We start from the raw sequence: 13,605 nt of genomic DNA, 5'->3' as shown, positions 1-13,605 counted from the left end.
AGACATTTGTAGTTTCTATGTTTCTTTTCTGTCTGTAAAAAAAATAAACACGTGTTACTTTTAATAAATCTGTTTTGAGAGTGTACCGTGTGGGTAGCTCTCAGATCCACAGTGTCCTGTCAGGACTACTCTCCTCCCTGCTCCCTCCTTCCATATTATTTACCACAGATGCCACTTGGAATTCTTAAAACGGCCTTAAATGTTTTTACTGATACTGTGCATGTACTTACTTTGCAAAAATAAAAAATTTGGGTTTCTGTCTTAATTTTGTGAAACAAATGATCCCACATCCACACTTTTTTCCATGATTGGCCACAAGCAGACACTTACACATAGTGGCAGCTCAGACTCGGGAGTTAGAGAGGGTTATCCACTAGTCCACCTGAAGGTCGGTAGGTCAGCTTCTCTAGTCTGTGTTTTGGGTAAGATGAAAGTTCAAACAATCAATTAAATTTTATTTATAAAGCCCATATTCACAAAGCACAATTTGTCTGGTAGGGCCTAACGAGGTGCGACATCCTCTGCCCTTGACCCTCAACAAGAGTAAGGGAAGACTACCAAAAAAACACTATTAACGGTGTAGAAAAGCATAAAAGCCTCAGATAGAGCCACATGTGAAGGATCCCTCTCAAAAGATGGACAGAAATCAATTTGGATGCACGATCCAAATTGATACACAACACTGGGCTGACAGTGAAAAAAAGTAGTTTAATAGAAATTATGCTGCATATAGAGGTACTTTAAAAGCGCTTTGAGTTAGGGGCAGCGTACAGCTCACCTGGTAGATCTGCCACCCCATTGAAGCTAGTCTTCACCCGTAGTGGCCAGCGTTCGAGTCTAAACTGCGGCCCTGTTCTGCATGTTTTCGCCCGTCTCTCTGTTTGCCCCTCTTCACTATTTAATCTCTCTGTTCTCTCTAAATAACATTTTTAAAATAAGCGATTTGAGTAGTTGATAATGCTGGAAAATCTTTTTATAAAGACAGCCCATTCATAAATACAGCAAGATTTCAGAACCAGCTCTAAAGAGGTCATAAACCAACCTTAACATGTAACCAATTGTGCAAAAACAAAAATCGGAGGTAAAATTAAATGGTAAATGGATTTATATAACGCTTTTCTTGTCTGATGAAGTCCACTCAAAGCATACAGTTTCAGCACTTTGTTATTCTATGGGGGGCTATTGAGGGTTCAGCATCTTGCCCAAGGACACATGCAGATGTTTCAGACTGGGGATCGAACCGCCGACCTTCGGGTTGGAGGACGACCACTCTACCCATCAGCCACAGGCGTCCGGTACAATGCACAGTGGCAAAATACATAGTAATTGATCCTCTTTATTGAAATATTGAAACCCAATTCAGTGTTTAAAGTAAAATAGTCTCATTATGTGTTCTCAGCTGGGTAGAGGTCTGTAATAAGACATTGTTTCTCAGACAAAAACCTTCTCTTGAACTCAGAAATGTTAATGGCCAGTTGAAACACTATTTTCATATATTTATCATAAATGTAAAATCAAACCAACAAATACGTAATCATCAATGGCTACTGAAAATAATCTTGCCAGTTATAATGTATTTTATTAACACTAAAGTCAGATGATCTTGTGTTGTAAACTGGAAATGATAGTGAAATGTGAGTTTTGCACACAAAGTAGTCAAAGATTTCAGTGAGTCCCCACTTGCAAGGCATTGAGGTTCTGAGTGAAACACTGCAGTTTTCACGGTGCAGTTTTCCAGAGGATTCCATTCATCCAGTGTGATTCATTATGTTTATCAGAGAATATGTGAGCGTATGTGAACTGCTCGGCAATGCTCTGATGTCTCTCTGCGTGTCTGATCACATCTTTGTCTGCTCTCTTTCTGTCTTTTTGTCCTTTTCTCTCTCATGTCCATCAAGAAATGAAAAATGCTCACAAATAAAATGAGAAAGGACAGGAAAGATAATCACACTTCCATTGCATAATTCTTCCTGAAAAATCCAGCAGAGAGAAAGAGCAAGCGAGAGAGAAGGAGAGAGCAAAGAAAGGGAGTCTCTAATGTCTTTTCACTGGCATGACCATATCTAATTGTGTCACAGTGATAAATGAATAGGTTTTTTGTGAAGGGGTCAGGGACCTCCCTTGGATTAGAGGCCCATCAAACTGAATGATTTGTTTTTTTCTGTTGCTCACCCTCTTACCCTCTCAATGGATATTTAAATAAGCATTCATGAAACAGATAGCAGCAACAACACAAATTCTACTTTTACACTTGGTTATATTATCTCCTTGGTTACGGCAACAAAAGATGTAGGATTGACGCATAAAATGATATCATTATAACAAATGTTTTTTTCAAGTCGGTATAAAACTTGTCTGTCTCAGAACTTTATGATCACACCTTGTAATTGCAAGGAAGTAGTGTATACATATATACAATGATATGGATTTAAGTATATTTGTGATATGGTTATTAATGCTGTAATATCAATTTTATTAGTCAAGGAGTGGTTTATAAATCTCACCATGAAGGTCTAGCGTTTGGTTGTCTGTAGGTATGGAACAAAGATAAACAAGGGCTACGTTTTAGCACTACCGGTCCAGAGCACACAGGCGGTTTCAATTGTGTTGCGGTCAGGGAAGACAAAGCGTTCAATGACCAAGCGCTTGTCTCCGCGTTGCATGTGTTTTTTTGCACTGCGGCAAGGATAAACGCTTCACTTCCTGTAGCCAGCAGGTGGCGCTGTGATTTTAAGTCATGGTGTCTTTGTAGATGTCATCAGGTCGACTCTTGTCTTACATGCCTAGTTTGGACTTGATTGAACCAAATATGCCTGAGATACAGAAGCTCGTGTTTCGATGGCGTGTAATCAAACTTTGACGCCAGGCCACGGTCACATGGAATGACGAAATGTTAAAATTCAAATAACTTTGGATCTCCATCTTGTTGTGAAGTAACTCATCTAAATTTTAAGTTGATCTGATGTATCCAAGAGACTTATTTCTTTGTCATGAAAAGACACATGTCCTTGTTGATTTTTGTAGATGTCCGCCAATCGTAGTGATGGGGCTGGCCTTTAGGGGGCGCTAGTCAGTGATTTTGCCACGCCCATTTCTTAAAACCATCTGAATATCTTCAAGGGGTGGCTGTTAATACACACATATAGTTTGAGGGAGGTTGAACCTCGAACACCGAAGTTAAAGCAATTTCGTGTGTCATGGCGAGTTGATGAACTTTGATGCCACGCCATTAATATTGCGTTTGACGAAAAGTCACAGTAATCTTATGTCTTCATTATCAAGGTCTTGAGACCCATTTGACACAGTTTGACATTGTTTCGCAAAGTGGATGAGGAGGAATACTTCCAAGTGTAAGACGTACCCAAAACAAGACATATCCTGCTGCCACCAGGGGGCGCTGTGATTTTAAGTCATGATTTCTGTGTAGATGTCATCAGGTCGCGACTCTTGTCTTATGTGTCTAGTTTGGACTTGATTGGACCAAATATGTCTGAGATACAGAAGCCCGTGTTTTGATGGCGTTTAATCAAACTTTGACGCAACGCCACGGTCAAACACTCTTGACAAAAAGTTGATCTTTTGATAACTTTAGTATCTTGTTGTGATGACACTCGTCTATATTTTAAGTTGATCCGATGAAAGTTCTACGACAACTACATCAAAGTAAAAATATGGAATATGGCCAAAATGGCCACTAAATCCAAAATGGCGGGCTTCCTGTTGCGTTTTTCATAATGCACTGAGAGACTTTTTTGTGCGTCTGGTCATGATACACAACTGTCTTTATTTTCGTGAGGATCGGTGAAAGCTAACTTAGGGGGCTTTCCGTAGGTGGCGCCCATTTTAAATTACTCCAGAATACGTCAATTTTTACCACTTTCTAATATACTGCACACTTTAGAAACTTTTTGAGCATGGGAAAGCCCTCAAAAAGCCCTTTCACTAAACTCAGAATAATCCTTACAATTTCAATAGGGCCTCCCATCAGAGGTGCTCGGGCCTTAATTATTGTGTTGTTGGGGCTGTGTTACTGTGAGACATGAAATACAATATGGAGGTCCAATTTGAGTAAGACTTCCATGAGTATGAAGGTTTATATGATCCTAATGACTGCATAGAGGTTTATAATGCTATAAGACAGGCTTTTATTACAGTGGCATTGTCCATCACATAGGTAAATGCCTTGCTTCTTTCTCCTACTTCATTCTTGCCTGTCGCGCTGTCAGCTGTGAAGAGCTCTTATACTTGGTAAAGATTAACCTGTTGAATGTAAAATGTCTTATGGAAGCAGGTCATGGCTGTCCATCATGTCACCACTGCATTGACAGTGGTTTATAAATGTAAAAAATAAATTTTAAAGATGAAACACACTAAACATACCTTAAACTAACATTTGTCAAGAAACAGTTGTCTGCTGGAGGATCACTATTCAAATCTTAAAATCATTTTCACGTCTCAATAGCCCCAAAAAAATTGTCTGGGGAAAAAAAGTGTGGAGTGATGTTTCTAGGTATGCTTCCTGCATCCCATAAGTTTAAAATCGGAACGAGCCGGTAAACTCACTGTCCCAGCGTTCCAGCAACGCACCTAATTTTTCTCCATGAAGAATGATACATTTTGAATAAAAAACTTATATTAAAAATCACAGTAACAAGCAGAATTTATCAAACTGCAAACCTTTGGAGAAAGAGCACTCTGTGTCGTTGCCCCCACCCTCTGGAACTTTCTCTGAAATCAGCAATGCTGCATCTCTGAAAAGCTTCAAAAGACTCTTAAAACACCACCTGTTCATTAAGGCCTTTGGCCTCAGTTAAAGCTCCACCCTGCTATTATTGCTAAGTTTACTTCTGTCTGGTTTTTGTGTGGATTCTTTCTTTTCTTTTTCTTTTATCCCTACTGACACATGTAAAGTGTCCTTGGGTCTCTTGAAAGGAACTATATAAATTCAAGTTGGTATTATTATCATTATTATTATTAAAGAAACCTTGCTGTGAGCAGACCAGGCAAGCGCTGTTTCAACCTATGTCAATCAACACCAGTCCAGTAACAGCACAGGGGGTGAGGAGAAGGGCTTGGCACCAGGGCTGGATTGCAGCCTTATCCATTGCAGTTCTCGTTTTCTACTTGTAGAAACACTTACAAATACACAACAGGGGATTTGTAGGCAGGGATGCTTGTATCAGTTTTCAACAACAAAGTAATGCCTTGTGACTGTGTCTGCACGCAAAAGTTTCACTATGATTTGCTGTGTGTTCTAACACTGTCTTTCTTCTTACTGATACTGTTACACTGATAGTAGTGATTTGACAACATCTTGATTTGACAGTTCCATAACATTCATTTTTATGGAACTGAACAAGTAATGTAATACAGTAACACATATTAAGACATGAAATTTCAGTATACAGTCACTGTGATCAGCTGATGACTGAATTTCTTTTAAGAAATTACATCTCATTATGCCGGATTAAATTTTGGATTTTGCAAGTGCACCTACACACTTCTGTCCTGAACCTTTAAGTTGAATTGTAGGTATTCTGTGCATTTCCAGAGGTTTTTTGCAAAATGGGAGTTTTAGTGTTCACATCATGGAAAAAAATACACAACTGGATCAACATTTCTGTGTGATTTTGCTTTGATTGGGTCATTGTTAAGTGCTATGCGGAATTTCAATGTTGTCAAGTAGTTGCAGGAGACAATCTGGGTAACACAATTTCTGTCTGTTCATTGTTGCTCTTAATTTGTCTGGACTTTTATGTGTTTTGTGGTTTCTGCTTAATATAGACAGTAGTATAACTTATTAAACTTAATCCAAAAATAAACACCAAAACAATCAAGTTTTGTCACAAAGGCTTTTTGAAGTATGCATTATGTATTAAATAAATGGTTTGTTTGGAGCTCCCCTCTAAAATCACTTTTCAGTATCCCATTGTGTCTATTTTTGGCAACTAACTTCCTGTGGACATCTTATTAGTGTGTATCTGCCTCCATCCTATTTCCTCCAGCTCTTCTTTTACCTTTCCAACACTTCCTCAGCCTCTTTGCTCACAAGTTCTACCTTTCTATTACCTTCTGCATGGAAATTGACCCCTCCTCTAGGGGCGGTGTGGGGTGGTCAAAGGTCAGAGGCAGCAATAGCAACCATGGTGCTAGCAGGTGTGTTGCCATGCTCAAGGACACATAAGTGGTCACAACATTCTTTGGCACATTAGATTAGGTCAGGTTTTAATTTTAGTTTGTTATGTTCTCTATGTTGAATGTAAGAATCAGATTTTAATTTGTTCTCCTGCCTTGAAAAAAATCCCAACCTTTCCCTGCCTCCTCTCTTTACTTCTGTCTAAGGTGATCAACGTGGATGGCAGTAACAGACAGACTCTGCTAGAGGACAAACTACCTCATATCTTTGGTTTCACTCTGTTGGGTGATTACATCTACTGGACTGACTGGCAGAGGCGCAGCATTGAGAGAGTCCACAAAGGCACGGCGGTACGAGAGATCATCATTGATCAGCTGCCAGATTTAATGGGACTGAAGGCCACTAAAGTGACAGAGACATACGGTAAGGAGGAGAGGTTCTCGAGTGATCTTCGAACAGCAGTAGAGCCAGCAGAGCAAAATGTGAAATTATAGAAATTTAAATAATTAGATGTTCTGTCCTTAAAATGTGTCCAGGAACAAATGGCTGTGCATTGGATAACGGTGGATGCAGCCATCTGTGTTTCTGGCAGCGACAGACTGTTAGCTGTGCCTGCCCCATGGGCATGGAGCTTCTCTCAGACCTGCAGACCTGTGTGGTGCCTGAGGCCTTCTTGCTCTTCACTAACAGGTACAAAAAAGGGATTCTCAGTCTTCTAATGATCCCCTCACCTATGATTAGTACATATTCCTTTCTTCTTGTTAATATCCAGTGCGTAAAGAAATTAATTCAATAAGACATATTAGACTACTTCTCAGGTTGATATTTTTCATTTGGGTCACTACTTGATAACTGCTTCCTGCAGGTGTGTCAAGCCCTTGAGAATAATCAGAAGTCGGGTACAGCCTGACATGGCTTATAATGTACTAACTTAAAAAATTGTTTGGATGTTTGATGGTGGTAGCTCAGCTTTTCTACATCATTGAGGACTCTCATCATGCTCAGATGTTCTTTGTTCAGAGCCACTGACCCTTAAGTCACTTTACTTAACAAAAGATATATAAAGTGATATTAGTTACATTAGGGACTTGTATTCCTCTTTGATAATCTGAAAGAAACAAGGTGTTTAAAAAATAAAATAAGGGGTTGTAAATCTGATGTTCATACTATGTTTTTATGAAATTTTTTATTATTTTGCTATATTACACAGATGATTCTTTCAGTTCTGTATAATATCTCCAAGTACTGTATCTCAAATACATAATGTACATGTTAACTGTAGGATGTAGCAACATTAATCTTAGCAACAGCCAGGCTGTTTAGCTTGGCAATATTGACAAAACATTATGTGTTGTGTAATGTGAACCGGGTAGTAGCTAACCAGGTAGTAGTTAGCAGTCAATCGAGGCCCACTTGAAGTGTGATGGCAACATTACAGATGATAAAATCATAAATTAAGGGGGGTCACGTGATGCACCGAGGAGGATAGACGTGCCGCTGTCGGGCTCCTCACTGGATTTAATTTAAACAAAATTTCTCAGTCTACCCGTTGCTAAACTTGCGCTGAAAGTATCACTAAACCTATAGAGGCGTTGGACATGTCGCTGGACAACTTTTTCACTATGCCCAAAAAGAGAGAAGCTCGGAAAAAGAACAACAAGTCGGCGGCTAACGAAGCGCTAGCTAACCCAGATGACGAATCAGAGCTAGAGCTAGCTACCGAAGAAGAGCCAGAATCCTGCACCGAGCCGGAAAAAGAGTTCTCCAGCCTCACTAACGACAGCGCAGTGGTTCAGCAGGTGATGCGTAATATTAAGGAGATGCTGGACACTACACTCGCTAATATCCTGAAACCAGTCACAGAGATGTCAGAAAAGCTAGACAAAATAGTTGACAGACTGGGGTCGGTGGAACAACGAGTGTCGGACTTGGAGGATAATGCAGCGGCTAACACGCCACGGCTTGAATCGGTGGAATCGGCGCTGGAAAGAGCGATGGAGAGACTTGAGAATTATGAGAACCAGAGTCGACGACAAAACGTCAGAATTATTGGACTGAAAGAAGGCACTGAAGGTAAGAATCCATCCGTGTTTTTCGAGAAATGGATTCCGGAAGTCCTGAACATGGACTCGCAAGGGGAACGGATGAAAATTGAACGAGCTCATCGGGTGGGACCTCCAGTGGGATCCATCAGCAGACAGGGCCCCCCGCGCGGTCCTGGTGAGGCTTCACGACTACACGGACAGACAGAGGATCTTACACGCAGCAAGAAACAAGGGCAGAGTTTCCACGGATGGTCAAGTAGTGTCTTTTTACCAGGACTTTTCTGCGGAGATCGTTAAGCGGAGGCAACAATCTGCAGACGCGCGCAGAAGGCTCCGGGAAGCGGGGATCAAATACGCATTTGCGTATCCAGCTATAATTAAGGTTCTCCCTCCAAATGGAAAACCGATCTCCCTTCCCACAATGAAGGAAATCAACGACTACGTGAAGACACTCCCGACCTAGTGACTCTATCAATCCACCTGTAATCAGGGAAAGTACATCATCTGCCAAATAAGGACTTCTTATACAAATGAACAGAAAATGACTCGCACAATGGATAGTAAGTATCAGGTAAGATTAAGATAACTTCTGTTAATTTTAATTTAAACACACTTATACAAGGATATATGTTTACTTGAGTTGATGTGTATTGCTTTTATTTACATAGTCGTTGACATGCTGGCATTATGGTTAGGACATAATCCAGATGGAGAGACCCGACATGCTCTCTTTTTTTTTTTTCTCTCTCTCACTTTGATTCACTCGCCCCCTCAGCTGTACCAGTATAGCTAGAGTACAACAAGGTTTTTGTTTTTTGTTTTCTAGGCTCCATTTTAGCCATGTTAGGTAGGTATTACCCAAGCCTCGGTTTGTTCTTGCTGGGATTGTTCAAGTGTTTTTTGTTTATGGTGCAGGCAGGATTTCAGATTGAAAGCATATCCAAATTATGTTATAATGTAAATGAGACTATGCAGCATGATATAATATTATATTATTTTGAATATTAAGTTTTGTACCTGGAATATTAAGGGCTCAAATAATGTTGTCAAAAGGAAAGCTGTTCTGAACTATCTTAAAAAGGAAAATGTCCAGGTTGCATTCCTCCAAGAAACCCATTTGAATGAGGAGGAGCACAAAAAATATCTCAGGGAATGGGTCGGACAGGTGTATTTTACATCTTATTCTACAAATAAAAGGGGAGCAATTATATTAGTTCACAGATTGTTACCATTTACAGCTAAAGATAGCTACAAAGATACAGATGGAAGGATAGTTCTAGTAAAAGGAGAACTATATGGAGAATCAGTACTGTTAGGAAATGTTTATGCTCCTAATGTCTATGACAAGGACTTTTTTGCCTTCCTACTCAGTAAAATTGTTGAAATGGACTGTACACATATGATAATTGGAGGCGACTTTAACTGTTATCTTTCCCCCTCTTTAGACAAAGACCCCCCCCATAAAGATCAGTCAAAATCTGGCAGAGAATTACAAAATTTTCTTGAGATATTGAACTTGCTAGATGGTTGGAGATACATGAATCCTAATAACAAGAATTACACTTTTTATTCTCCACCTCATTTGTCATTTTCGCGAATTGACTATATATTTATATCTGGACACCTAGCCCATTTGGTGGAAAAGTCTGACATTGGATCCATTGCCCTTTCAGACCATGCTTCTGTCACTTTGGAAATGCAACCTCTTAGGCCCACAGAGCGATCGTTCTCTTGGAAAATTAACTCATCACTGTTTCATGACGATAATTTTATTAAATTCTTGGAAACACAGACAGACCTCTATTTAGATGTAAACGACTGCAATGACTGTGATCCGGGACTGGTGTGGGAAGCTTATAAAGCTTATATGAGAGGCATGATTATATCATACTCTTGTAAGAAGAAAAAAGAGCGCACTCAGGAACAATCACGAATTGAGAATAAAATCAAAAAATTTTAGGAAGATTTTCATAGATCCAAATCCGATAGGGTGCTTAAAGAGTTAAAGGAGACAAGAATACTGCTGACTAATTTACTAACAAAGAAGGCTGAGTCTGATATTCTGTTTGCTAGACAAAGAATGTTTGAATTTGGAAATAAGCCAAATAAGTTCTTAGCTCGTCTTGCAAGAAACTCTCCCCAAAAAGCTTTTATTTCTGCAATATCTGATGAGGATCAAATTCGCCAGACAAATAATACAAAGATTAATGAATGTTTTCAGAGGTTTTATAAAACACTATACACCTCAGAACTGGACAATGATACACTTGCCGATAGCAATTTCTTAGATGGTTTACAGATACCTCAGCTAACAGATGAACGAGCTAAACTGCTAGAAGGACCTGTTACAATAACAGAAATTGATAATGCAATCTCCTCACTCCAGTCGGATAAAAGTCCAGGGGCTGATGGATTTTGTGTTCAGTTTTATAAAAAGATGAAAAGCAAAATTAACAAACTACTACAACGTGTGTTCAACAAATCTTTTGAAGAGGATGAACTCCCAAAATCTATGTACTTAGCTCATATTATAGTTATCCCCAAAAAAGGGAAAGATCCAGAACTATGTGCCTCTTATCGCCCCATTAGCCTACTTGGGGTGGATGTAAAAATACTCTCAAAAATAGTAGCTAATCGACTAGAAAGAGTGGTGACTGATATAGTTAATGCAGACCAAACAGGGTTTGTGAGAGGCTGTATTTCATCGGACAACACAAGACGTTTAATTAATATTATTCACCATCTTAATTTTCATCAAACTCCAAGTGCTATAGTAACGATGGATGCAGAAAAAGCATTTGATCGTATTGAACGAAAATACATGTTTGAGGTGTTGAAAAGATTTGGCTTTCAATCAGATTTTGTTCGATGGGTACGGCTTCTATATAAAATACCCACTGCCTCAGTTTTAACAAATGGTCTAATTTCTGGCCAGTTTCAACTTAACAGAGGTACAGCTCAAGGGTCACCACTATCACCTCTGTTGTTTTCTTTAGCTATAGAGCCATTGGCAATTGCTGTCCGGCAAACCTCCAGTATCAAAGGAACGATGATAGGAACAACACAGTACAAAATTCTGCTGTACGCGGATGATATCCTCCTGACATTGACAGACCCACAAAATTCAATACCCGTGCTAATCAAATGTGTGAAAGAGTTCGGTCGAATTTCTGGATACAAGATTAATTTTACAAAATCTGAAATCATGCCTATTGGTATTTCATATGAACATGAACCTGACTTTGTAAAACCTTTTCGCTGGGCACCAGATGGATTCACATATCTGGGGGTTAAAATAACACCAAAAATTTCTCAACTTTATGCTAAAAATGTTAACCCCATGGTAAAACACATTAAAGACAAGATGCTGAGCTGGAAGAAGCTTCCTATATCCTTTCTTGGCAGAATCAATCTTATTAAGATGACAATTCTGCCCAAAATTATGTACCCTCTATCTATGCTCTTCATATTTTTGAAGAGAAGCAACATTAAAGATATAAATAAAGCTATCTCTGACTTTATATGGGCTGGCAGGAAGCCTAAAATTAAATTAGATATTTTACAATTGCCAAAAGAACAAGGGGGATGGGGCCTCCCCAACATTACATACTATACAACTTCAATGCAAGCCAGAATTATTTCAATATGGTCGACTGCTAAACCGAAGCCGCCATGGTTTGATATTGAAGCAACTTTCTCCAAACCGTACTCTCCTGTCAACTTACTTGACAAACGCAGGAGTGAATTACCAATTATGGCGAAAGACAATTATCTAATTAATAATGTGTGTAGTACTTGGAATTCTTTATGGAAATTATTCGAGACTAAACATAAATTGAGTTGTTTAACAACACTGATTGATAACCCTGAATTAACCAGGGGAGGCACTGGACCTAACTTTCAGAACTGGTATGAAGCAGGAATTTACCATATTTATGACCTTTGGGATAGGGGAACATTTAAAACATTCGAATCATTACAGGCTACATATAAATTACAAACAAAAGAATTTTACAAATACCTCCAGGTCAGACACTATGTGTATACTAAAATGGATACTCTCAGTCTTCCAGGTGACTTTAACTCACTAGAAAAGACTCTCTTAGATAGTCTTAAACAGGGTCATTTTGTCTCCAAATTTTACTCCAAATTGCAATATCTAAAAACAGACAGACTATCATCCCTACGGAAACTATGGGAGACCCAGATGAAAACAACGATAGACAGTGAAATATGGGAGGAAATCTTACTTTTACCATCGAAAATATCCATATGTAACAGATTCAGAGAAATGCAATATAATATCCTACAAAATGTCTATATATCTCATATGTATAGTAAATACACAGCAGGGGCCTCTCCAAACTGCCTAAAATGTAAAACTATTTTAGGGACAAGATTTCACTGCCTCTGGGAATGTGAAAAGATTCAACGGTTTTGGCAAAATGTATGCGATGAGGTTGGTGAGATAATTAAACAGAAAATACAGCCTAATCCAATATTATGTTTATTGGGTTATATTCCTGAATCACTAAGACCACATAAAAACACTGTACATTTTCTGCTTATGTTGGGCCGGAAGGCTGTTATGACCAAATGGGTAGGAGATGAACCTCCTTCAATATATCTATGGAAGTCTCTGATGTTAGATTATATTTCTCTGGAAAGACTAAGATTTCGTATCAAAGGTCAGAATGACCTTTTTACAGCTAAGTTTGATAAAGTGGTGAGGTACCTGGGAGCTCAGACTGCAACTGCCTGAAATGTAAGACCTAATTAGGACTTTTGAGATCATTGCTGTAGATGTATTTTGGATTTGCTACATATTTCATATAATCTGTATGTACTGTGCTGGACTGTTATAATTTCTGAAAATGTTCAATAAAAAGAATGTTCAAAAAAAAAAAAAATCATAAATTAACCTCCACAATATTTTTAAATTGATTGCCATATTTTTGACACAGTTTAAGTGTACAGTGGTCTTACAGCTGAGGAGTGTGCTGTGCAGAGTGTCAGTCTGTTATCACTTCTCCATATCGCCAGAATTAGTTAGTTTCACCTTCACTGATCTGCTCTGGACTGTAAAACTGTAGGTATTACTTGTGCTCTCTTCTGTGTCCCGGCCATCTAATAACTAAGCATTACATTTTTACTTGTGTTCTTTTTTACACAAATGTGTGGAAATTAATTTAATTGTTTTTTAACTTTTTATTTGTAAATTTTTCAGTTTTACCACTAAATTGTGTACTTTTTTTACACAGATGTGTGGAAATTAATTTAAGTGTATTGTAACTTTTTATTTGTACATTTTTCAGTTTTACCACTAAATAGAATACATTATATATTAAATAAATATACAATGTGGTAATGACTTCTGAGTTTTCATCTGTCAGAAAAGGAGTCATGGCTAATGTAAAGATTGTC

General features: G+C 38.6%; 1 protein-coding gene across 1 annotated transcript in view; it reads left to right on the top strand.

Moving 5' to 3' along the window:
• lrp5 (low density lipoprotein receptor-related protein 5) overlaps window positions 1-13,605 on the top strand; it is a 74,249-nt gene that overhangs the window by 42,142 nt on the left and 18,502 nt on the right. Inside the window, exons 12-13 of the mRNA XM_061077103.1 lie at window positions 6,343-6,559; window positions 6,673-6,826. Of these exons, the coding sequence (XP_060933086.1) occupies window positions 6,343-6,559; window positions 6,673-6,826 (371 nt within the window). The remainder of the gene's footprint in view (window positions 1-6,342; window positions 6,560-6,672; window positions 6,827-13,605) is intronic.

Source organism: Limanda limanda, chromosome 8, assembly GCF_963576545.1.
Source record: "Limanda limanda chromosome 8, fLimLim1.1, whole genome shotgun sequence".
Taxonomy (NCBI): domain Eukaryota; kingdom Metazoa; phylum Chordata; class Actinopteri; order Pleuronectiformes; family Pleuronectidae; genus Limanda; species Limanda limanda.
Note: the sequence above shows the minus strand (reverse complement) of the source record. Positions and strands in the feature narration are given on the sequence as shown.